A 26916-nucleotide genomic window follows, 5' to 3' on the forward strand; every position below is an offset into this window, starting at 1 on the left:
ATGTGCTACTTTGCCTGTCTGTCTGCTTATTTTTCTATAAAGATCATAGGGCTTTTTATTTTCTATTTTATTTTGTATATTTTCGTCAGTCGTGTAACTTGAACTCAGGGCCTGGGTACTGTCCCTGAGCTTTTTTGCTCACAGCTAGCATTCTACTACTTGGAGCCACAGTGCCACTTCTGGTTTTCTGGTGATTATTTGGAGATAATGAGTCTCATGGACTTTTCTGCCCAGGATAGCTTTGATCCCAGATCCTCAGATCTCGGCCTCCTGAATAGCTAGAGTTACAATGGTGGGCCACCAGCCCAAGCCATAGGATTTTTTTATTTAAAAAATAAGAAAAGTACTCGAAGGCTAAGTGTTTGCCACGTGAGTACATCCCAGATATAGTAAGTGGATCATATAGTCAACAGAAAGAATAGTTACCCACCAAGGTACTAATGAGAAGATATATAACAATCAGTCTCAATAAACTGGTAGTATTTTCAAAACAAGAGTCAGTTCTAAGATGATCATGAGCATCTATAAAAGAAAGAACAATTCTACTACGGAACAAACAAATGAGGAGACTTATTTGCTTGTTATCCCCAGGAGTGTGGTATACCTGTCCCAGAGAAGCCCTGCAACATTAATGGTTTCACAGCAGAGATGTATTATGAAGTTTGGCATTTATCCTCAACTTATAGTATAATTTTTAATATAGATTAATACAAGAGAGAAGAGCTGTCTCTCTTTTTGTTTCAGCCTAATGAAAATATAAAGATGGCCAGGCACAAGTGGTTCACATCTATAACCATAGCTTCAGATCTCAAGAGACTAAGATCTGAAGATGAAGGTTTAGAAGCCAGCCTGGACAGGAAAATCCATGACACTCTTAACTACAATTAAAAGCCAGAAGAAGAGTTATGGCTCAAATAGAAGAGTGGCAGGCTTGAGTGAAAAAGCTAAAGCACATTGAGTTCAAGCCCAAGAACCAGCACCAAAAGTAAATAAATACACACACATACACACATACACGCACGCACGCACGCACGCACCCAGAATGAAGGTTAAAGGCAACAGAAAAAAAGAGAAAGCAATAACTCAACATGTTAATCAGTTCTTGCTTTACTGAGAATGAGATGGACTATGGCCAAGGGTAAAGAGAAACAAGAAGTCAGACTGAGGATGTGGCTCAAGTAGTAGAAAGCCTGCCTGGCAAACACAAGGCCCTGAGCTCAAACCCCAGTACCATAAAGTAAAAAAAAACAAGTAACTTTATGAGATGTTTACTACCTATTATAGTTAATGGAGCCATAAAAAAAAATCTTGATATAGAGACTCTCTTCATTTATGACAATAACAATACCCTATTGAGGAGTAAAAAAAAACTATACAAAATTAAAAACATGCTGAATATTAACCTTTAATATTTTATAATATAAATACAATTTTCTTATATAATATAATGAAGTTTGATCATCCCACATGTAAGAATGAATGGCTCCCTAGTATGCTATGTAAGCTCTCTGGGAGTTCAGGCTAGGGTGGCAATAGCTTCTTATACTGCAATATTGAGGACTGTGAAATAGGACACCATGGAGAAAATCGCAGACACAGATGGCAATGTCCACCATGGGTAAGAAGAAGGTGAGTCACTAACCTGAGTGGAATCTTTATTCAAAAAATTACACTGCAGAATAGGTTTCTGAGACTACCAGTCATTATTTAAAATCAGATCACAGAGCAAGGGAAGGGATGATATTGTCCAAAAAGGAAAGTACTCTTGGAAGTGGAGCTGTGGCTCAAAATGGTAGAACACTAGCCTTGAGCAAAAGAGCTTAGAGACAATGCCCAAGTCTTGAGTTCAAGCCCCACGACTTACAAAAAAAAAAAATCAAACAAAAAAAGAGCAAAGCATAAATGCACTTTTCACCTAATTTGTGTAACTGTAACCTCTCTGTACATCACCATTATAATAACAACAAAACATTTTTTAAAAATCAGGTCTCAGTTTTAAGTAAGCTATCTTTTTCAAGTATTCTAAGATTTGGGTTTTGCAGAGAACAGGTGTTAGGCAAATGCTGGGTGTAGTCATATGACATGTGTGAGTGCATATAAAAACAACATCGCCTCCACCATCCACTCTTTGTCCAGAAGAAAGGATTACCTGATGTCCTTGGGAAGTTCTGGCAACTGCATCTTCTTTATCATGGCATAGTGTGAGATGGCCAGGACAGCCATTCCGAGGCACTCGTTCTCAATATCATGTCCATCCTGCTCAGTCTTAGGGTCTCGAATGGGAGCTAGGCATTTGATCAAATCATACTGACCCTTTGGAGTAAAAGGAACCATAATCACTTAGCATCAAAGCCCACTTGTCTTTTTTTTTTTTTTGCCCATTTGGGGTTTGAACTCAGGGCCTGGGTACTATCCCTGGGTGTTTTTGCTCAAGGCTAGCACTCTACCACTTGAGCCACAGATCCACTCCTGGTGTGTGTGTGTGTGTGTGTGTGTGTGTGCACACGTGCGCACACACACGCACGCTTATTTGGAGATAAGACTCTCACATACTTTCCTATCCCTGGGTGTTTTTGCTCAAGGCTAGCACTCTACCACTTGAGCCACAGATCCATTCCACTCCTGTGTGTGTGTGTGTGTGTGTGTGTGTGTGTGTGTGTGTGTGTGTGTGTGTGTGTGTACACGTGCGCACACACGCACGCTTATTTGGAGATAAGACTGGCTGGCTTTAGACCTTGATCCTCAGATCTTAGCCTCCTGAGTAGCAGAGTAGCAGGAATACAGGTATGAGCCACTCGTGACTGGTCCTACTTGTCTTTTTTTTATCTTGACAGTACAGCTTCCAGACTGGGAGATGATACCCAGAAAAGCACTACAGCAATGATACAAATCATATTTACAGTTTCTCCAACATCAAAACTTTCCAACAAAGCTGGGCATTAATGTTCTCCTTAGTTTCAGTCACTCTGGGCACTCTGGGCACTCTGAAATGCATTGGTGAAGAGTACAAACATATAAAGCCCCTCCACAGAGCTTGCCATATCAGCAAACTATACTAGAGCATGGGAAAGTGGCACTGGGCTGAGTGACATCCCAGAGCATGCTAGACTAAGCTGCACCAGAGCACAGTAGTGACACTAGGCTGAGTGACTCTGATCACTCTTTAATTCCACAAACATACTAGACAGCTAGTCCAAAAACTGGTATATAAAGTTGGCAGGGCCACAGCCTCCCTTTCTAATGTAAGCTTAAAAGAAAGGGGAAGGAATTCACATTCTATAGTGCATCTATCGCATGTATGCTTCCACATCTGCTGTTCAAGTTTCCAGTATTGAACCTTAGCATCAGGGTACACACACCCCTTATGTAATTAGGAGGCAGAGAAACTTAGCAAAGAGTTCCAAAACTGCCTTGTTCAAAGCAATGATGATGATGTCCATTTTGGCTCTCTTCTTAACCCCAATCTCATTTCTAGATTCTATGCTCGGTTCCTTTTTATTATTTCACTTAATATTTACAATAGCCATTCAGGCAGGTATTAACATTAGACTCTACGGCAATCCCACTCATTCATTCAGCAGAATCAATTATGGGCCACAAATAATGAGAGGCATTGGACAGATTGCAATTAACTAAACCATGCTCTGACCTCATGGGGATTCCATTCTAAAGAGGAAGAAAGGCTGAGTATGGTACCTAGATGTAATCCCAGCTACTTGAGAGACTGAGATTGGGAGATTAAAGTTTGAGACCAGCCTGGGTAAAAAGTTAGTGAGTTGGACACCATGGTACATACTTGCTATTCCAGTTACATGGGAGGCACAGGTAGGAGGATTGTTGACCAAGGCAAGACAAGGTAAAAATGAGAGACCCTATCTAACAAATAAGTAAAAAGGGCTAGGGAGCATGTCTCAAGTGGCAGAGCACCTGCATAATAAACGTGAGGCCAAGTTCAAACCCCAGTATAATAAACAAACAAGATGATCGAATGTCAGAGAGTTACCTACCAAAAGCATCAATAGAACAGAATAGTATGGGGCCAGGAGTTTAGTGAGTGGTAGGTTAAGATTCAACCTAGACCTGATTCCAAGGAGCCTTTTTTCAACATTGTACCATAGCCATACACAATCTGCACTGAAGACGTAAAAGCACTCAGCACACTGAGGACTCTTCAGTCTTTTTCTAGACTGGTGCAGGGAAAGATGTGAAGAGGGGCTCCTACTGAAGATACTCATTTTCTCTCAGAAAACTTCATTGTGATGGCTGTGTGTATGGGTGTGCACACACACACGCAGGCAGGCACAGTCGTGTGTGTGCCAGTTCTGGGGCTTGAACTCAGGGGGCAGGGCACGGTCCAGGCCAGCACTCTACCACGTGAGCCACAGCTCTACTTCCAGCTTCTGGGTGGTAAGAGTCTCATGGACTTCTGTGGGGGCTCAGCCTTCTATGTAGCTAGGATTATAGGTGTGAGCCGCCAGTACCTGATGACTTTTTTGGTGGGGGGCGCGGTTGTGGGCCTGAACTCTGGGCCTTGCGCTGTCCCTCAGCTCTTCAGCTCAAGGCTAGCATTCTACCACTTGAGCCACAGCACCACTTCCGGCTTTTTTTTCCTGCTTATGTGGTGCTAAGGAATTGAACCCAGGGCCTCATGCATGCAAGGCAAGCGCTCTACCACTGAGCCACCTTCCCAGTCCCCTGATGACTTTTTAGGGGATTCTCAAGCTGCAGTTCCTTTTCTGCCCACGATTGGACTTCTCATTCCTCTTAGGTAAGGAAAGGTTACTAGCAAATTCTACAAATTTCTGAAAACCAACAATAATCTTCTTATAATGTACTAAGTAAGACAAGAACAAAATCTGAAGCTAGGATTTGGGGGGGGGGGGAGAGAAGCAAGTGTAACTGATTTTTCTGTGAACATTTTCTACACAACTACATCATACATTAATTCTGCAAAAGGCCAGAGTATTAATGTAATACTTCATCCTTGAAATATGTCATAGTCTTCCTTTATACCTCTGCTCCCAAGAATGATGAAAGAATAAATCTCAGAGGCCTCCTGGTGCCTACCATGGGCTGTGTTCTTACACTGACTATATAGAAAGAGGAGGCAGAGTAAACCTACCCTATATACACTTTAGCCTAGGCCCTGTACTTAATCTGTATTATTAAGGGGAAACATAGGTGGGGGAAAAAAAGAATAAATCTCAAATAGAGATACATGAAACTGAGAGGTTGATGTCAAAAAGATCAGTCTGATTATTTCTGTCTAAACAATATCTGCCCATGGTTATACATCATCTTATTTCTCTATAATAGTCTCTAAAGCTAGTTCTAATTTACTTAGGGATCAGGATAAAGTACAATCAGTAATGAAAGCTGTACAGTAAGCTGTAACTTCGATATAAAAACTCATGTCCTAAGGAAATAAAAGGCATGGACAGAAATCCATATATATATGAAGTTAGGTTGTTCATAACAACTTATCATAATGATAGCATCATAGAGAAAACTTGAGAAAAAAACAAAAACATCAAGGAGTATGTGATAAATAAATAAATAAACAAATAAAGGATTTTCTTTCTAGTATCATTATTCAATTTCCTATCTAAAGCTCCTCTCTTTTGTGGGGGTAGGAGAGTGGTCTAGTCGTGGGGCCTGAACTCTGGGCCTGGGCGCTGTCCCTCAGCTCTTCAGCTCAAGGCTAGCGCTCTACCTCTTGAGCCACAGTGCCACTTCCAGCTTTTTCTGCTTATGTGGTGCTGAGGAATCAAACCCAGGGCCTCATGCATGGAAGGCAAGTGCTCTACCACAGAGCCACCTTCCCAGCCCCCTAAAGCTCCTCTTGTATGTCTCATAAGCTTCTCCAAAGGGGAACTAAATCTTCCTCAGGCTCACTCTCCACCAAACATTGCCCCAAACAAAATCCTAGAAATCATCATGCATCTTCCAATCCTCTCACCTTGCACATCAGAAGATCGTATCAATTTCATCTTCAAAATAAATGGCAGATCTGTTCATTCTTATTCAACACCACTGCCATTACACTAAACAAAACCAGCAATTTCTCCCTTCTGGGTCACTGTTTTAGACTCTCAACTAATACATTGGGAGTTAATTCTGACCAGGGTCAACATACTTCCTGCATGTCACAAGAATCATCATTCATTTATTGCATGAATAAGATCAAATCCCCTCAACTCTGTGCATAGGACATCACAGATAACAAGCAAAATGGCAGTGGATTGGAAGGAAGAAAGCAATAGAGAATAAAATCCTGCAAAATCCAAAAGCAGAACAGCTAGCTTCTTGGGAGGCTGAACTGCTGCCTCCCCTCTCACCTGGGGCAAGCCTAAATACAACAAGAATTTCCACAAAACAGGACATAACACACCCTAGCCCACCAGACTCAGCTGTACCAGGAATCTAAATCCAGCAGATGCCTCAGTCTCCCCACAAAATCCAGGTCATCCTGAACCCAAACTTCCTACCTGAGCAAACAGATACTCTAATGAGCTCGCATCAAGGAGAGGGGTTGCATCTGGAACCTTTTTTTTCTCATAGCCATTTTTCTGCTTCTTTGGAGAATGTCGCCACACAGACTGTTCATTATCATTGGTCCCGTGCCAGTTGGTGAAGTAGAACCTGAAAGGCAATAAAAAAATGTCAATTTTAGACCCTGGTACTAGAAAACAACTCCAGTGTCTGCTGAGTAGTTGGTACTGGAAGCGGAACTGGCCTGAGGTAAGCAGAGACAAAGGTTTACACCTTACATCCCCTCATCATTCCTGTCACTTTCACTCTAGCAAGCATTTCACAAGAGTATCCTGTCAGAACTTCCTCTACAACACTGGGAGATAGCTTATTTCCTGATGATCACAGGATGGTCCTGTGGTGTCTGCTATGTCATCTTAAACAGGAAAATACTTGCTGCCTGCAATTATATGCTGGCCCAGTAGCTATAGCCAAACTGCTTGGCTATCCTGACTTGGTCCAAGACATTGCTGTGTTTCCCAGTTTCAAGGCTGCTATTATTAAAGTGGCGTTATATTCTAGGATAAACAAGGATTAGGAATAGAACTACATGAACTCTGCTACAAGTATCAGCTATAGTGTTGTGGATAACAGAACTCTACAAACATGCCACCTAATCTTCACAGCATCTCTAAAAGGTATGTTTTATGGTTTTCACTGCAGTGATGAAGAAATTGAAGGTTGCAAGATGCAAGGTGCTCTACAATCACAAGTCTGTTACTCTTAACTACTGTTTTCCTGTGTTGCCTATATGGAAAACATGAGTTCTGGAAAGTATGAACATGTCTGGGCTACATTGACCCAGGCTGTTTCTAGGATGCAGACTTAACTCTGTCTATAGTTTTCTCCCCCTGACCTGCCCATAAGCTAATAGAAAGACAACCATGTTACTCTGAAGTGGATAAAACTCTCCTCAAAAAGAACTGCTGTTGGGCTGGTAATTCAAATGATAGAGCACTTACCTAGGGAGCAAGAAGCCTTGATTTCAGATCTTGTACAGTCAATTAATCAATCACTTGATAAGAGAGAGAGGAAGAAAGAAGTGGAGAAGTAGAGGCAGAAGAAGGGGAGGGAGGGAGGAAATAGATATATGTCACTGAGCTATACCTGAGTCATAGCAGGTCCCGTGTCAGGCCCTGAGACAGCTCTTAGGCACAGCCTCTGTCTTTTGTGAGTCCTATCCAGCAACATTATAAAGTAAACACAGTGAGGGTCATGTGTCATAAGCACAACTACACTACAGCTTCTATGAGCCCCATGTACTTTTCCCTTCAACAATACGAAAACATTGAAAGTTGTATTTTATAACTGTGTTGATTGGAAGATGAATATAATTCAACCGACTTGTGCTGTATTCATATTTCTGTGACTTTAAATAAAACTGATGCATTTCATGGCCCTGTGATAACATTGTGAGTCCTTTGGCATCACACTTAATGGATTATGTCCCTAAGACCACAATAAAAGATAAATGTCAGCATACAATATCTAACTTAGCAGATTAAAAAAAAAAGTGCCATGTTGATGTGAGACGGGGCCTCTGTAAGGAAGCAGAGGACATGGAACAGGTCAACAGATATGCAGAGGATTCTGGTAACTTTTTGGGCAACTGTGTTAACTCTACCGTAAAAGAGGCCATAACTGTCTCACTCACCACTGAATCCCTAAAGCCTGGTGCTTAATACATTCTTAATAGATTCAATAAAAAAAGAAAAGAAAAAAACGAGAAAGCTCAAGAGTAGCAATTAACATGGACAAAACTGGTAAAAAGTTAAAGAAAAAAAATTGGTACTTTGTAACTTTTTTTTTTAAGTCCAATATAGGGCTTGAATTCAGGGCCTGGGCTTTGTCCCTGGGGTCTTTTGCTCAAGGCTAGCACTCCACCACTTTGAGCCACAGCTCTACTTCCAGTTTTTGAGTAGTTAACTAGAGATAAGAAATCTCATGGGGAATTTTCTGCCCAGGCTGTCTTTGAACTGTGATCCTTAGTTCTCAGCCTCTTGAGTAGCTATGATTATAAGTGTAAGCTGCTGATGCTCGGCACTTTGCTTCCTCTGGTGATTTTATACAGTCCATCTTCTCTGTAACTTAATGAGAAGGAATAGGAGTTCGACTATGAGAGTTGGTGTCTCCTTGTTAAACACAGAAAAAAAACACATTACTGTAGAGCCCAAATACTACATAAACTATATCAGGTCTCCAAAGCAGTTATCCCTTCACCTCCACTTGTGTGACAAGGGATCAGATTTTTGTAACAAGAAAGCCCTGAGGATCAGCTGATGCAGACGCTGCTGGTCCTTGCAACTTGCAGTACTTACTCTTCTAGAGCTGAACAGAATACAGGCTAAGAGATTCAGTGTAGTTCCTGCCCCTCCACAAGCAGGGAGGAGTGAACCACCACCCAAACTACCAAGGTACAAAGCAAGACTCCAACAAAAGAGCAACAGGTATGGGCTGGGAAGGTGGCTCAGTGGTAGAGTGCTTGCCTTGCATGCATGAGGCCCTGGGTTTGATTCCTCAGCACCACATAAGCAGAAAAAAAGAAACAAAAAGCTGGAAGTGGCACTGTGGCCTAAGTGGTAGAGCGCTAGCCTTGAGCTGAAGAGTCAAGGGACAGCGTCCAGACCCAGAGTTCAGGCCCATGACTGGACCCCCCACCCCCCCCCAAAAAAGAGCAACAGGTAAACTCTGGTGATGGAGGAAGGCAGTGATAGGAACATAAGAACTATGTACAATATGGAAGGTTTCCTACACAATGGCAGAAACAACTCTCCAGGACAGAGAAGGCAGCTTAAGAGAGGTACTGAAGTTAAGTGTTTGTTGAACCAATCCAACACATACCCCGCCCTTTGAGTTGCCACAGTTAAAGGTTGACAGCTTTTTATTTCACAAGATGTCAAAACACCATTTTTTAAATTGGTAAGCCAAGTACTGTGGCTTGTACCTATACCACCAGCTACCTGGGTGGCTAAGGCAGAAAAATTATGAGTTTAAGGCAATCTGGCAACTTAACAAATCCCTACTTTAAAAAAAAAATAGTGCCAGGGACTGGTGACTCACACCTGTAAACCTAGCTACTCAGTAGGCTGTGTATATAGCATTCCATCTCCAATTAACCAGAAAAGTGCATGGCTCAAGTGACAGACCAACATCCATAAGCCACAAAGCTTCACATTCTTGTAAGGCCCTGAGTTCAAAGCCCTAGTATGAGGGAGGAATGGAGAGAGAGATGGAGAGAATGAAGGAGGGAAAGGTAACTACCAACATCAACAACCTTCCTAACTACTAATCAGACAAAACTAGAAAGACCTAGATTCTTCTTTTATAATTAACCATTGAGATGGTCAAGAGCTCAAAATATGAGACAGGAGAAGTAGGAGTACTTAATAGGATCTATTGCACAGTATGTCAATATAGTTTAAAAAAGTGTAGTACACATTTGAAAATTGCTAACAGTTTCAATGTTCTCACCACAAAAATTAAGTATTTATGGTGATGAATATATTTAGATTGGTCTAATCATTTTAGATTTGTAAATAATAAAGTCATTTAGTTCCCCATAAATGTATATAATTATAAGTTGTCAAAAGTGTCCATTTATAATTAAATAAATTACCAAGATATTTATCACACTTGGTACACACAGATTTCTGTTAATATAACATGCCACTGGGGAAAAACAGTGATAAATGAAGCATGGTCATTGCCCATTCTTATTTTCTGAATGATGAAAAAAGTATAGATAGGTATAGACAAACCTCTCAAAAATCTACCTATATGTTTTTGAGAAATTTTATTACAGATGATTGCACATTTAAGTGTATAGACAACATACCCCATGATTTTGCTTTAAGTTTTACTAATGGGATCAGGGATTTCACTTAGCTGAAAAGGCAAAAAAAGGACTGGAAGTGTAACTCAAGTGGGAGGCTCAAACCCCATACTACCAGGAAAAAAAAAAGAAAAAGGAATAAAGAATGCAATTGTTTTCCATTAATATATACTGTGAAAACAACTATCGAATCTTATTGTTATCTAAAAGTAGAAAACCACAGCTTTAAGCAAAAGAATATGTCATCCTAAAATAGGATTCAACAATCACCAACACTTATTTTCATATCATATCATATCATATCATCAGTGTTGAGACTGAGTTTTCAAACTTTTTCTTCTTTGTTGTAATGCAAATGCTTTGTTTAGCTTAGGGTGGTATTTTTTTCTCCCATGTTCAAAGGGCCTGTGATTTAAAAAAAAAACAAACAATATCCTGTTGAGTACAATAGCAGGTACAAAGTCAAGGTGACAAAAACAAAGCTATTGTGTACTTCCTAGCAGTAAACAGGCAAAACCTGTTAGGTGTAGGTATTCCTACACCTAACAAAGACTAATGCTTAAGAGAGGACTGTAGTGTTAACATAGTTTACTACACATATAACTGGGTAACTCTCCTCTCTGGGTATCAGTTATTCCATGAGAAATAGGAGACTTGAATTTATTCAAGTCTCTTCTGAATGCCAAATACTACCATCCTGACTCAGCTAAATTTAGAAAGCTCCAGGAAAAGAATTAGAACTCAATGGCATGTTCCCTGCCCAAACTAAGAGCTATTAAATATATCAATTTGCTAATCACACAACCAGTCCTTGGCCAAAAAGAACAAAATTATACTTAGAAAAACAAATCAAAATATGGTCAGAAGGCTCAGCTGGGTGGAGTAAATGGTTCCCTTATCTGAGGCGAGATATCTTACATGACACCTCTCCCCTTAAGGTCAGATCTTCAATAAGTACAAGAGGAAGAAGAAAAATTAGCCCCAGAAGGATTATGAAAGTGAGATCTGGTTCACCTTTCAGAAAAATACCCCTATTATTCTGGAATGGTCACAACTCTACCAAAGTCACAAAGGCACTAGAAGCTAAGACATTGCAGAGAGGTTCTGAGATTTGAAACAGCTTTTCTATCATGCTTTTGGCATCCTATTAGCATCTGTTGGTTTAATCAGATCTATACAAACTAAGGTCTGCAACCCTAGCTACTCAGAAGCTAACATGTGAGCATTGTAGTTTAAAGTCAGTCTGAGCAAACAAATCCATGATACTCTTATTTCCAATTAACTACCAAAAAGTTGGAAGTGGAGCCATGGTTCAAGGAGTAGAGCACCAACCTTGATTTAAAAAGCTGTGGGACAGAGTCATGTCCCTTAGTTTAAGACCTAAGTACTGGTACATGTCGGTATACATGTGTGAGCATACAAATATATAACTATTCTCTCTTCAAAGAGAATCCTTCCTTTTAATAAGTTACATTGCTAAACAGACACTGACTTGTAATTAACTAGTATCTAAGATGCTTTCAATTCTAGTTGCCAAACTAAATATGCCTCCAAAGTCAAGAGACTGCAGTGGTCAAAGTACCAGCTATCTATGTGACCACAAGACACTACAGGTTTAGCAAAGTCTGCAACATGGGAGAAAAGACAAGTTCTCTCATCAGAAGAAAAGCCATAACCCATTGTCAAAAGACTTCAGGAGAAGATTAAAACAGCTATTCCCTGAGAGCAAGACCAACCTACAATTTCTAAGTTATGATTTTAGTGCTGTTTATCATGTAGATATATCTTTTAGTAAGAAACACATTTTATATCATGACCCAGTAAATATATATAATAAAATATATTGCAAAAAGTTTCAAAATACAATGCTCCAACCATATGTACATGTACTGATCTTATCTATTCCTTCCTGTTTTTCTAAATTCTGGTTACAACCCAAAACATTAAATTCATAAACATGATTCACCATCTGGGAAATTCTGCTGGACACTATTCACAATGGTCTTTACAGTATAACGATTTCTCTTCTGAAATGTGTAAAGGGTAACCAAACTCATTTTGAATTATACACCAAATACTAAGGAAATACTTTCTCATAACAAGCAAACACAAAAGTTACAAATTACCAAAATTACTGTAATACTTCTTGCTAAGTGACTCAGGGACCCAGACTAACTGCCATCCTTTGATGCAGGAGGAAACTACACAAGCACCAACTTTGTACTCTGGTACCTCATGCGGTAGTGGAGCCGAAGTGACATCTTATCATTGACAGTGATGATGTGGTTTGGAGCATACCAGAGTTTGGTGTTCTCATCGTATAAGGCAAAGAGGTTGTGACATAAAGGAGAGATACCTGGGGAAGAGAACACATAAGAAAATTACAGATATTCATTTGACCCTATGTTTCCAAACTATGACACATGCAAAGATAAGAAATTCTCTTATCCAAAAAGAATCTAGGTCATCTTATACTCTTAGGGCAAATACAACTTTTAATCATGTTCAGTCAGGCAGTTTAACCCATTCATAATAATAAAGAACTGTACCACCTGGAGAATATGTACATACTTCCTGGCAAACTAATAGGTACATAATCCTAATTTTAAAACAAAAGTTGTTATTTCTCATTTTAGGTGTCTATGAAAAAGTCTTATAGAAACTTGATTGAAATATTTTTATCTTTTTCAGGCTATCTATGGGGCTCTAATATATACTATGCTAATCACAAAAACATTCTTAGAGTTTAGGAAATCTTTAATTTGCTTCCTTTAAAACATGTTTGAGGGCTGGGAAGGTGGCTCAGTGGTAGAGCGCTTGCCTTGCATGCCCTGAGTTCGATTCCTCAGCACCACATAAGCAGAAAAAGCCAGAAGTGGCACTGTGGCTCAAGTGGTAGAGCGCTAGTCTTGAGCTGAAGGGCTGAGGGACAGCGCCCAGGCCCAGAGTTCAGGTCCCACGACTGGCAAAAAAAAAAAAAAGTTTGAACAATTCATATACACTATGATTATAAATTAAGTATGCAAAGAAATTCCTGGCAGTAGTACACACAAACTGCATTTTAGAATAAATACTAAATGAAAAGATTCTGGTGGTGATTAAAATATATTGCCATTAATAATAAATATGCCTCTTAAGTAACTCTGTATAGTTATCATAAATGCTTTTAGTAGTCAACTTAGGAAGAAGTATATGCTTAACAAAGTTGGCCAGTAGAGCTTATCTCTCCAACATATTCTTTAATAATAAGCAGGATAGAAAAAAAATAAAGATTATGAAGCTACTCACTTTAGAGCCCAGAATGAAATACAGACTTGTAATTCCAACAAGTATATAAAAAGAGACATAGTACCCATAATCATTACCAGTGGTTTCAGGACCAACCAGACCTCAAACAAGAAACTTAAATGACAAAAAGCATGGGGGGGGGGGTGAAATAATTGGTGATACCTGAAATGAGAATGATAGTACATGAAAGTCCCTTGCCTGGTCCTGTACAGCTTGAAAGGGACTCTTTCTAATGCAGTCAAAATAAAAATAATTTAAACTGCTATCTAAGGCTGTTTCCATATATGCATTGCTGCTTACTCAAAGTAACTTAAAATTATGGCTTATTTTTCCACTACCCTATATAATTCAGCCCATTTTACCCATCTCATGTTTAGTCAGCAGGTCTATTAATTACACTTTTTCTTGTAGCACAGCTCTCTCACTTTCTGGTGCTCTAATACATTAAAGCTTTTTAAGCAGACCGATATATCAGAGAGTTTCTAGACAAAGAACTTTACTAACAAGGTAGGTGTTTCTTGAAATAACTATACTATCCTTGTAAAGTTGTTTTGAGGGCTAAGGTTTTGTGTGTGTGTGTGTATGTGCCAATATGAGCTTCAACTCCAGGCTTGCACTTTCATTTATTTTTTTCTACCACCCCCGCTATCTTTGTACTTCCAATTTTTTTTCTGGTTAACTAGAGATAAAGAGTTTCATGGATTTGTATGCCTGGGATGGCTTTGAAATGAAATTCTCAGATTTCAACCTCATGAGTAGCTAAGACACTAACTACCCCTATTTGATTTCATTTTTTTAAAAAAGTTGGGTTGGCTAGGCACTGGTGGCTCACACCTGTAATCCTAGCTACCTAGCAGGCTGAGATTTGAGAACTGTGTTCTGAAGCCAGCCCAGGTAGAAAAGTCTATGAGACTCTTATGTCCAAATTACTACCAAAAAAGCCAGAAGTGGAGCTGTAGCTAAAGTGGCAGAGCACTAGCATTGAGCACAAAATCTCAAGGACAGTATCCAAGATCTGAGTACAAGCCCCAGGACCAGCAAAAAAAAAAAAATCCACCTGTTTTAAGTGTATAATCACCATAATCTAAGCAGATTAAACCCGAAACTAAGTTTCCATGTCTTTATTTCACTTGTCATTTAAAATCAGGCAAGTTGTTTGTGTCAAGTTCAAAAGGTAATGAAAGGAGCTTTTCTGTGTTAGGGGCTTTGGTTTCTCACTGTCAGAGGTGGGAGGCTAACTTTAAGTAAGACAAACCTCACTTTAAAAAAAAAAAAAAAGACTGTTATTAACAGCTTCACTGTCCCTTTTCACAACCTGACAACTTGACCAAGCCACAAAGCAGCACTCAACTTCTTACTTCAACCCAGCACCACATGGGGAAAGGTAAGCTAAGGTGGTAAGAGAATAGGCCAGACTGCAGGAGTTCTGAGTAATTCCTAATATACTGAGAGATGCTGCTCAGGGAGCGTGTATTTTGTTCTAGGTGTTTTACATACAACTTCATCAATAGCTAATGTTATCCCAATCATATAGATGTGGGAGAAATAAGAACTGAGTCTCAGTCTTATGTGGTGGCATGAGATTATAATCTCAGCACTTGAGAATGAGACAGAGGGTTGTGAATCTTAGGTCAGTTTAGGCTACACAGTGAAAGGCCATCTCAAAAGAAGAAAAAACTGAGTCCACACAGAGGCATCCATCATTCCCTGGTACTCAACAGTTCATTAGTGATATACAGATTAAGTTATCTTTACAGTGACAAGTAAAACTGCAGATTTAAAATTACTGGCTGAAGATCAATTGGAAGTAAGTGGCAATGGCAGAGACAAAGCAGAATCCTGCTCCTGGAAGCCAAGAGGAAAACTGCTCAGCAAAACTAAGAGGGAGAGAGACTTCAGATCTGCTTCTCTGCCAGTGGCACACAGCCCCCCAAGCCCTGTAACCAACACTCACTGCATTCCTGAGCAGCCCTGATGCACAGTTCCTCCGCCGTGTACTCTCCACTGCCCAGTCGGAGGGGCTCTCTGTCCAACAGATAAAAGGTCACTTCAACACCTGGCTCGGGGACTACCGGATTCATCTCAGTCTTCTTGGAGCTCCTCATTTTAGCACAGAAAGCCATGGCATTGCAGTCCTCTTTTATGTTTAGATACTATGTGGGGAGGAAGACAAGATGATGTGGTCATTCTAGGTGCTAAAAGTTAAAGTGGTAAGAGTCTTGTGAAGGTAAGAGCAGAAACATTTGATATTATATAAGTATTCCTACTCTTTCCCTTATGAAAAATCAAAAAGGCCAGACATAAGAAACCATGGAAAAATTAACTAATTAGCATAATGAACTACTTTTCTAAAGAATCAAAATAATCTTAAAACCTGACTGGAGAAATTTGTTCCCTCTACAGCACGCAAACTGCAGTTGAAAAACGTGGTCTACTCTAGAACTAATGATATAAAAGCAATGATACATAATTACTAATGTTGCTACCTTTACTAGGATCACATAACTTCTTTCTTGTTTATTTTTTTGTGCCTGTCCTGGGGCTTGAACTCAGGGCCTGGGTGCTATCATTGGGCTTTTTTGCTCAAGGTTGGTGTTCTTCCCCTTGAGCCACAGTTCCACTTTTGTTTTTTTTGGTAGTTAAGTAGGTAAGAGTCTCACAGGCTTTCCTGCCCAGGCTGGCTTCAAACCCTTATCCTCAGATCTCAGTCTCTTGAGTAGGATTACAGATGTGGGCCACTAGTGCCCAGCTGGATCACATAATTTCTGAGCAGAACTATGGCAAGAATTAGCCCTTTTTTTTTCTTTTTCTTTTTTGCCAGTCCTGGGGCTTGAATTCAGGGTCTGAATTCCTGAACCTCTTTGTGCTCAAGGCTAGTGCTCTACCACTTGAGCCACAGCACCACTTCTGGCTTTTTCTGAGTTTATTGGAAGTAAGAGTCTTACAGACTTTCCTGCTCAGGCTGGCTTTGAACTACGATCTTCAGATCTCAGCCTCCTGAGTAGCAAGGATTACAGGTGGGAGCCACTGGCACCTGGCAACAGTCTTAATTTTATGTTTATCTCTTACTAAACAGTAAGCTGGGTGAGGGCATAAATCAAGTCTTCATGTCCCCATCTGAGCCAGAGCACACAAACTGACTACCTAGACATATTCATACAGAAGCGTGGTGAAAAAAGTAAGAATGAGAGCCAGATCCCTATCACCTTGTAGGCAAACAGGAGGATAAACAGGACGTCTAGCCAATGGAAGGAAAATGGGAAGGCTTGATGTGGAGAGGTAGGACCCACTTATGAGGTACAGTAAGCTAGTCATTCCCATGCCCTTAAAAGTGAGAACTAGGAACAAAGAAGCAACCTCAGCTACTCAGCCCTGGGCCAGGCCAAAGAAGACCAGGAGAATGTCCCATATATTCTTTCCTTTCCTTCCCTCAATACCAATGGCCTAAAAACTAATTTTCTAGCTCTCAGACTTCTATTTTCTTCCTGCCTGTCATACAAACCTTCATCTAGCCCTAAAGGTAAGTATCTTCGTAAATTATTAGATCCTCTAGTGGTATCCCATTAGTGTACAGACAAGTTCTCAAACTCTTAAATTGAGGCCCTTCCTCTCCAGACCAGTTGGCCTCATTGTTTTATCTCCTGTCATTCTCCACTTCTTATGTCAGGCTTGAAACCATAGGATACCAGTGTTCTTGGTCCCTTCTCTCCCCGGTGCTGTTTCTCACTCTCTGACTCTGTTCATGCTGTCTCCTCTACAGAGATACCTTCCCCTCCCTTACTTGTTTCATAGTAAACTTTAATGTTCTTTAGAACTCAGGCTACATAGTACCTTCTTTAGAAGTCTTCACTGATCCTCAGTTCCACCTATAAAGTGGATGCTCCCTTCCCTGTTCCCCTAAACTCAGTACACTGAGTTAACCACAATGAAAGATGCCAGCTTATTCACATGCTGTGAGGTCTCTGAGGACAAGAACTGTGACACATATTCATGTTCCTAGTCTGAAGCACAGAAGCTTACATAGCTGTGCTTGAAGGATTAACCAAGGAAGAATCAAAACAAGCAAAGTCTATGGGGCATACAGCAGTCACAGTTCTTTTTGCCAAGTCCATTTGCTTGGTTTATTAGCTGCCCTGATAAGGGGAACTGGGATGCTTTCAAGAGGGGAATTAAAATAAAAGCATTCCATTTTAATTGCTTAGTCTCCAAAATAAATCTAAGAATCAGAATCTTATGGAAATCAAGTTGAAAGCAGTTCCTCTCAGCAGGCAAAACATTTTAAAACCCAGCACTCAGATTCTAATCTCATTCCACATTAAAAAACTGAGATGCCAAACACTGGTGAGTCAAGTCTGTAATCCTAGCTACTTAGGAGGCTGAGATCTGAGGATTGCAGTTCTAAGCTAGCCTTGGTAGGGAGGACCTTGAGACTCTGACCTCCAATTAACTACTAAGAAGCCAGAGTGTATTAGTAGTTCGTGTGGTTGAGCACTAGCCTGAACATAAAAGCTCAGAGACAGGGCCCTGGTCCTCAGTTCAAGCACGCGCGTGCACACACACATACACACAATCAAGCACACACACACACACAATCAAGCACACACACACACACACACACACCCCAGATGGAAGAGCCCTGGTCCTCAGTTCAAGCACACACACACACACACACACACACACACGCACACACACACACACACACACACACACACACACACACACACACACACACACACACACCAGATGGAAAACAGAATTGTTAAATGCCTGTTTAATGAAAATATTTGTCTTAAGAGATTTTTTTAATACAAATGACAGAGGAAAAATTGAAAGAATCATATCCCTTAACTTGAAGAAAATAATCAGGTAATATAGATAATTATACATGCATAAGGTATAGCACCACTAGAAAAAATATCCTCCAGGAGAGCTCTACTAAACAAGAAATACATAGTTATATACACCAACACTAAACAATGTACCTGGCACCTTACAAAGTATAAAGGCATAATACAAGTAATATTACGGTTCTCTGAGCTGTGCATATACATATTAAAATCTAGATGAACATAAAATAAATTGTTAACAGTAGTATTTAGGTAAGATTATAAGGTAACTAACTTTTTACTCTTTCTAGTGTTTTGTGGGGTTTTTTTGTTTTGTTTTTGGATCAGTTGTGGGTCTCCAACTCTGGGCCTGGGCGCTGGCCCTCACCTCTTCAGCTCAAAGCACTCTACCACTTGAGCCACAGTGCCACTTCGGTTTTCTGGTGGTTTATTGGAGATAAGAGTCTCACAGACTTTCCTGCCTAGGCTGGCTTTGAACCATGATCCTCAGTAGCTAGGATTACAGGCATGGGTAGCTAGAATTACAGGCATGAGCCACCGGCGCTCAGCTTTCTAGTGCTTTTATACCTGAAATTTTTAAGTTAACATTGGGAATAAGATATATATTTGGGGGGGGGGGACGGTCATGGGGCCTAAACTCTGGGCCTAGGCACTGTCCCTCAGCTCTTCAGCTCAAGACTAGCACTCTACCACTTGAGCCACAGCACCACTTCTGGCTTTTTCTGCTTATGTGGTGTTAAGGAATTGAACTCAGGGTCTCATGCATGCAAGGCAAGCACTCTGCCCACTCAGCCTCCTTCCCAGCCGGATACTAAGTTGTTGTTATTGTTGTTGTTTTAAAGAATATAGTACAGAAGTCCTATAGTTCACAATCAAAATTTCATTACTCTCTTTAAAAGACAGATATTTTCCTTAAAAAAAAATCTTAGCCAGGCATGGTAACACATGTCTGCAATCTTAGTACTCAAGAGGAAACAGGAGGATTGCCAGTTCAAGTCTAGCCTAGTCTACATAGCAAAACCCTGTCAACAAAAGAAAAGGATGGGGGGAAAGGGAAGAGGGGAGAAAGGAGGGAAGAATGAAAAGGGAAGGAAAAAAGAAGAAAGGAAAGAAAAAGGGAAAGGACAAAGCAAATCTACATACCTGCATTTATTCGGTTGTTCAATGTCCCACAAAAAGCAGACTGGGATTTCTTCTCAACTTTTCAGTCCATTCAGAGCTAAGCTAAAGACAAAAATAAATAGGTCAGATAGGAGGTAATTGGAAGGAAAGAAAAAGAAAAGACTGATAAGGACACATCTGGTATAAACAGCAAAGAAGATACTACTTTGACTATTCTGAGGAAGGAAACCAGCACTGTGACTTTGTCACAGTGGAGACTGTCCCTTTCCATCTTCCTCCTGATACTGTGAAGCATAGTGGGCAACAATGTAGGACACCCAAAAACTCACACTTTTAGAAATAAATTAGTTTCACAAAGAAAAAGCTACCAAATTCAGTGATTCAAAATTGCTTCCAAGATAACACAATTATCTCAGTTTTCCATCCTATCATTCATATATTTTATCAGACTTGGGACTAGGAAAAGCACAGTCCTGGGCACTATGTAGCAGCAGTAGATGGGGAACAGGAAAGACTTAAGGAATGGTTAGCTCAGAGGCTTGGAGAAGCATCCCCACAGGATTTACATTCAAGGGAGAAATGCACCAACAAAAACAATTCGAACTTCCGTAGAATGAGTGTGTTACGATATCATCTTGAGTGGCTGTGACCAACCCTGACATGCTGGCAAGAGCCAACTGGGGAAGGCTTTTTGCAGTAGACCAGACTTTAGTAAAAGTAACAATAGGAGACCAGGCAGAAGATACAACAGGAGTTTTGATACTTTTGGCTTTTAATTTGGCTATTTTTGATGTAAACAATTTTTCCAAGAGTCAAAGAATGAACCACTATACTTTCATCTATTTAAAATTAATATAAACAACTGTTTGAATTACATGAATAGGCATCCTTTCCTATATCAAGACAGCAACTGAAAATTAGCTTAATGTGACCAGGCACTATGGCTCACACCCATATCCCAGCTGCTCAAAAGGTAGAGACTAGAAGGATCACAATTGAGGCTAGCCGAGACAAAAAGTTAGTGAAACCGCATCTTAAGCAATAAGCCAAGAATAGCATTGGCATGCTTGTCAAGCAAGCTGTGCAGAAGGCTGTTAGGTAAAGGATCAGAGTCCAATGTCAGGCTAGGAAAAATGCATTTAAATACCTGAAAAATAACTAAAGCAAAAAAGACTGAAGTGCAGCTCAAATGGTAGGACATCTGCCTAGCAAGGATAAGGTCTGAATGCTAATGCCTTGCTGTGACTCTGAAGTAGAACTTAAAATACCTTATTTAGATTCTTCCATCAATAAGTAGTTTTGTGCAATTCTCTATGCCAAAAACTAAGCTAGATGAGGAGGACACACCAAAGAAAAATAGTAATATGTCCCTGCCCATCTAGAGCTTTCAGAATAACAGAAGCAGAGAAAATGGAACAAATGTCATTGCAAACAACTAAAGATACCATGAAGCAAAAACAGAGACCATACAACAGGGTGAGCGTGAGCCAGTCTGGGGCTCAAGAGGGCAGTAACGTAGAATTAAGATATGATGGTTGTTTCAGCAGTGGAACACCAAGTCAAAAAAAGAAGTCTAGACCAAAGGGTCAGCAGGTGTAAAGGTCCTGAAGAGGGAAGGTGCTAGACCAGGGAATCCTTCTATAACTCTCATCTTCACATCTGCACACAGACCAGCACTAGCAACTCATAGGCAGTTCTTACAAAGAGCAGGTCATTCCAACACCACGTTTTGCCAGATGCTGCCATGGATGAACGAAAGATGGCCAAAGAACTCCCCGCTGTGGAGTATAAAGAAGCTTGGGCCAAACAGGACAGGGACATAGACTGAGCACCTGTAGGGCAGGAAGGAATCTGAGTGTTCTATACAAGCCTATTCTTTCAGCAAGGCTACTGCATAAAACTTTTTAGAACTTACAAAGCCTTAAAATATGTACCATTAGACTATGTGTTACTTAGGAATCACAGACTTTCTTTGAACATTAGGTAAGATTGAAAGGTCAGTACAAAATCATTAAGGTTCTTCTAGAACTAGAATTCCATGACAGCCTGTAAGCAAGGAGACTGGTTTTCCCATCATTCTTACACACACACACACGCACATATGTATATGTATGTATGTATGTGTGTATACATATATGTGTGTGTGTGTATGTATATATATATATATATATATATATATATATATATATTCTTTAAATAGGCACATAAAGGAGCCGCTATTGACAAAGCAGTGTATGAATATAATGCATGCTGATCAAGGTCACCCCTTTCAACATGCTCACCCATCCCCAAAGGGTTTCCCTTACTTTTCTTAAGTTTGTAAGATATGGATTGAATTTTTCTGAGACATGTACTCAAACTTGGCATCTGATACTTCTCCCTCACTGGCTGGCGTTTTATCACCCCTGAGCCACACCTCAAACCCCTGCAATGCATTCTCATAAACTCTTCTTCTAGTCTTCCCTCCTCCCCCTGACCCCACCCCTTCCAAGTACCAATCTGCAAAGAAATGAAAGGACCTGCAAAAAATTGTAAGTGAAGGCAGACTCATATATACAAAGGATGCAGTTTTTCTCATATGTGGAAGCTAGATTATAAAAGCAAATATGTAGTGTTGCAGGCAAATGTACACAAATGTACTAAAACTAAAATATGGTAGATTCAGGGAAGGACTCAGTGTAATTCTTAGAAAGGCTAAAGCATTCTTTCTTTTGTTGGTGGTGGGCTTGAACTCTGGGTGCTGTCCCTTAGCTCTTCAGTTCAAGGCTAGCACTCTACCACTTGAGCCACAGTGCCACTTCCGGATTTTTTTTTTTTTTTTTTTTTTTTTGCTTATGTGGTGCTGAGGAAGCAAACTCAGGGCCTCATGCATGCAAGCAAACAACCCACCACTGAGCCACCTTCCCAGCCCTAAAGCATTCTTTCTTTACTGCAAGCAACACTATATATTGAAATCATGGTACACTTACTCTCCCAACTCACCTCCAATATTGTACATATTCGTTATTCTTCATCTTAAATTGAGAAAACAAGATTAGCAATCAGATTCTTAGACAATCTATATTTTCTACAGTATTTTGTATGCTGATTTTTTTAAATTTCTGTTACAATTGACATTCTAACAATTTTTTTAAACACCTATCACAGCACTTAAAAGGCATGCTGGGCACTGCTCTAATAGTCCTTTATATGTAGAACTGTGAATCTGCTGTATAAGGAATGACAACTTTTCTCATTAAGGATGGTTTTAGTTAATGGCTTCATTCAAATAATATTTCAATATTTCAAAATAAACAAAGAAACATTATATAGCTAATTTTTAAAAGAAGTAGAAAACAGCAAAATCATTTTAGAAACACTTTGGCTAGCCGGGCACTGGTGGCTCACGCCTGTAATCCTAGTTACTCAGGAGGCTGAGATCTGAGGATCGCAATTCAAAGCCAGCCCGGGCAGGAGAGACCCTGAGACTTCTATCTCCAATAAACCACCAGAAACCGGAAGTGGCACTGTAGCTCAAGTGGTAGAGCACTCACCTTGAGCTGAAGAGCTGAGGGACAGCGCCCAGGCCCAGAGTTCAAGCCCCACGACAAAAAAAAAAAGAAACACTTTGGCTAATTCCAGGAAACCAATTCAAGTTTCTTACTACAAGATATAAAAGAAAAATCTTCAATGTTAAAAACGCAATCCAGCAGAAATTACAATTATCTTTTAAAAAGAACATGATTCACTGGGACTTGACTCCCACTCAAATGAATACAAAGTAATTTAGAAAACGAGAAGGATAAAAGATGAGCAATTAAAAGCTTTTTGATGAAAGCAGTGAATTCTTCAAGAGGATTACTTCTGTAGCTCAATTTTATAAGATGCTGCTTTGGATGAGAAAAAAATTCAGAGAAATTTGTAAATGTCTTAATACTTCTGATAGCTTCTGAATGAAAGAAAAGTCAAAGAAACAAAACAGCCCCGTGAGTCCAAACACTGACTAACTGCAATATGTGGTCTATAACATTATTTCCAATGAGCAGAATTCCAAAAGTCTTGGATAAAAAGATTCCCAAAGGCATCTTTTGAAATACTAGTATTTGTGCAAAGGAAGAACTGAAAATTAAATGTTATACAGTGAAAAAAAGAAAAAGAAATATAGTCCATTTGAATTTTTTTATCCGTAAGTAGTTGTACAAATGAGGTTCAATAAATGAGTACAAACAAATCCTTATCAATGTCACTCCTTGAAAATCATTCTCCCCAACCTCTCCCAACCCCACCAAATATGATCATTACAATGTGGCCAAAGACCACACTACTGGATTTATATGGTAAAAACAGATGAACTTAAAACCAACAAAAGATTCAAAATCAAATGTTATAAGCATCCTTCTTTTCATTAAAGATACTTTCACCTATAGTTATACATGACTTGGGGAATCAAAGCCTATGCTTTCCAAAGTAGAAAATACAAATAAAATGCTGATGAACTAAACTTAGAAAAACTGAAAATAGATAATGAGAATGTCCTGAAAGTAGCCACTTGATAGAATACAGTTCTAGTACAAGAACCTAACTAGGCAAATAACCATCTTCATATGACATGGACATTATAACTCTCATAAAAACATTGAGAGCTTAAAGGCTAATCAGTGCAAGTGTGTGACTCTGGATTCCCAGGGTGGGGGAACAATTTAAATGCTCCAAAGTGATCAGCAGCATTGTCTTCTCTGGATTTTTAGTACTTTTCATAAACTTACATCTATCTAGGAGACTGAGCTCTTTCCAATACCCTCTCCTCTAGAAAAAAAAGAACTGTCATTTTTAAAAATCATGAAAACAAGTGGTACTGTGGCTCAAGTGTTAGCGCGCTCGCCTTGAGCTGAAGAGCTGAGGAACAGTGCCCAGGCCCAGAGTTCAAGCCCCACGACTGACCAAAAAAAAAAAAAAAAATCATGAAAGCACCCTACCTTATCTGTGTTCTATCCTACAACTAAGGCACTCGTGTCATCAGTGCTTCGAGGTGGAGGATTCTGGAGACTACAGCATAAGCCCATATCATGGGGGCCAGGAAAGCCACTGCTTCTTTCTCTTCCAGCTATGCCACCAGTGTTCACTCTCACAAAGCCACAGAAATGTCTTGTGCCTTGGTTACCAGACCCCACGGCTTTACTGAGACCTGGGATAATGGCTGATCAAAGCACTGCAAGATACTGTAAAGCTCATGGATTCTAGCCAAAAAGATGACATAATATAAATTTAAAATCTTTTTTTCATGTCAGTTAGTCAGAATTATGGCTTTTCTATATGCCACTCCTGCCACATAGAATAATTCACTTCTAACTATAGCAGCAGTTCCAGGAAAACCCCAGAATCGTAAATGCTGCTTCACTTACAATAAACTTCTAGGGATGATCAAATAATCAATGACAAGTCGATGGTTCGAGCTCTCTGTATTGCTCCTAATGAGCCTGCTTTAGCTGAAAGAAGGTTTCTGACCAAAGTGAATACAGTACTTTGCTTAAAGTCAGTAAGTGTCTACCTGAAAACCACATTGTACCAAGATACTGCTGCTGCTAAAGTTCTGTTTTTATTCTTTTTCTTCTTTTTCTTCTTTTTAACGAATTACTACTAATATACCTAAAGTGTTATTAAAGAAGATGGGATATGATTAGTAAGGCCATCCACATATCCTTCTCAGAAGTCAAAAATACAATGCAAAGTATACAGCCAAAAAGGTGCCATGAAGTGGGACATAGTGGGATATACCTATAAACCCAGCAGTCAGGAATCTCAGGCAGGAGGATCACAAGTTCAAAGCTAGCTTGGGCTATATAAAACTGATTAGGGAGGATAGGAGGGAGGGAAGAGCACTTTTCACCATGTAGTACTTTTTAATCATTCATTTTAAAGTAATTACAAAACATCTGGGCCACCATGATAAAAAAAAAAAACACCTTTCATTTATACAGTACCTTATCAGTTAAAAAAGTGTTCACATCTATAACCACATTCAAGTCTTACAGCCTCTTTCACAGATGAGAAGACTTAGTTTCAGATGTTCCCACAGTCAACTGGCCAGTAAGTGGTAAGAATAAGTCTCAAATACACTTCTCGGACTCCAGCCTCACTGTCCTTCCATTTACCACACTGTCCTGGGGAAGGCACATAGCTTCAGGGAATCCAAAGATGTAACAGGATATCTGTGAACCCAGCAAAACCTTACGATGTAGCTTCAGCTGGCAAAACTAACTTACACACAGGTACCTTGAGTCAGAAGACACAAAGGGGCCATAGAATCACAGACAGACTTGCAATCAAGAAGGCAGAGGGTAATGTTTTGGCATGTGAATCATATGGGAGAGTGCCCTTCCTTGGGTTTGGAGAAAAGAAGCCTTAAAATGACAGAGAGGTAAGATAAAGCTCTTCCAGGAAAGGGCTGGAAGGGAAGAATACTGTAAAGATAGACGTGCAGGAAAGAACTAGCAGACCAGAAAGGATTGTACAGGAAAAAAGGCAAACAGCATGGAAAAGTGGCAAAGGGTACAAATGAAGACAGTCTGATCTCCCACTTCTTCCTGAAGGCAGTAGGTAAGTTACCCATAAAAAGTCCAGTTCCAGTCCAGTTCTGCCAGAACCTACTTAGTACTGATCAAGGCTCTTAGGCTCTCTAAACTCAAATCTTCCTCAATGAACATGTATTAAATAATCTTTAAGGATCCTCACAGTTTGAATACTGGGCCTCCAGTCTCCTTAACCTGGGTCCAAATCTCAGATCGATTATTTATTGTGTGTCCAAAGGGTAGTTTCTTAGCTAGCTTGGGCTGTATCTGGGGGAAGAGGGGAAGGAAAGGAAGGGGGAAGTGATGATGCTGGTTTTCACCATGTAGTACTTTTAAATCATTCATCCTAAAGTAATTACTCAGAGTTTCAATGTAAAATGAAAACCATAAAATGATCTAAACTTCACAGGATTGTTGTGCTGCTTCAAGAGTTACTGAACTTCTTATGTTAAAATAAAAAGCTTATACCCATTAGGAAATTGGTTTTTGTAAGCCACATGTAGACTTAAAAAAAAAAAAAAAAGGAGTAGCTGGGAAGGTGGCTCAGTGGTAGAGTGCTTACCTCACATGCATGAGGCCCTGGGTTTGATTCCTCAGTACCACAGAAACAGAAAACGCCGGAAGTGGCGCTATGGTTCTAGTGGTAGAGCACTAGCCTTGAGGTGAAGAGCTGAGGGACAGTGGCCAGGCCCAGAGTTCAGGCCCCACGGCGGACAAAAAAGGAAGGAAGGAAGGAAGGAAGGAAGGA

At 40.0% G+C, this 26916-nt stretch overlaps 1 protein-coding gene across 2 annotated transcripts in view; it reads right to left on the reverse strand.

Moving 5' to 3' along the window:
• Jak1 (Janus kinase 1) overlaps positions 1–26916 on the reverse strand; it is a 75306-nt gene that overhangs the window by 37034 nt on the left and 11356 nt on the right. The window contains exons 1-6 of one of the 2 annotated variants that reach the window (XM_013020599.1): positions 23154–23180; positions 19642–19722; positions 15606–15804; positions 12596–12719; positions 6489–6642; positions 2150–2313 (exon numbers count right to left, since the gene is read on the reverse strand). In XM_013020599.1, coding sequence (XP_012876053.1) covers positions 2150–2313; positions 6489–6642; positions 12596–12719; positions 15606–15804; positions 19642–19647 — 647 coding nt within the window. In that variant the 5' untranslated portion in view covers positions 19648–19722; positions 23154–23180. Of the gene's footprint in view, positions 1–2149; positions 2314–6488; positions 6643–12595; positions 12720–15605; positions 15805–19641; positions 19723–23153; positions 23181–26916 lie in introns of those variants that run through there. The other variant, XM_013020598.1, reaches the window with a different exon arrangement.

The sequence above is a fragment of the Dipodomys ordii genome, unplaced genomic scaffold, assembly GCF_000151885.1.
Source record: "Dipodomys ordii isolate 6190 unplaced genomic scaffold, Dord_2.0 Scaffold51, whole genome shotgun sequence".
Lineage (NCBI taxonomy): Eukaryota > Metazoa > Chordata > Mammalia > Rodentia > Heteromyidae > Dipodomys > Dipodomys ordii.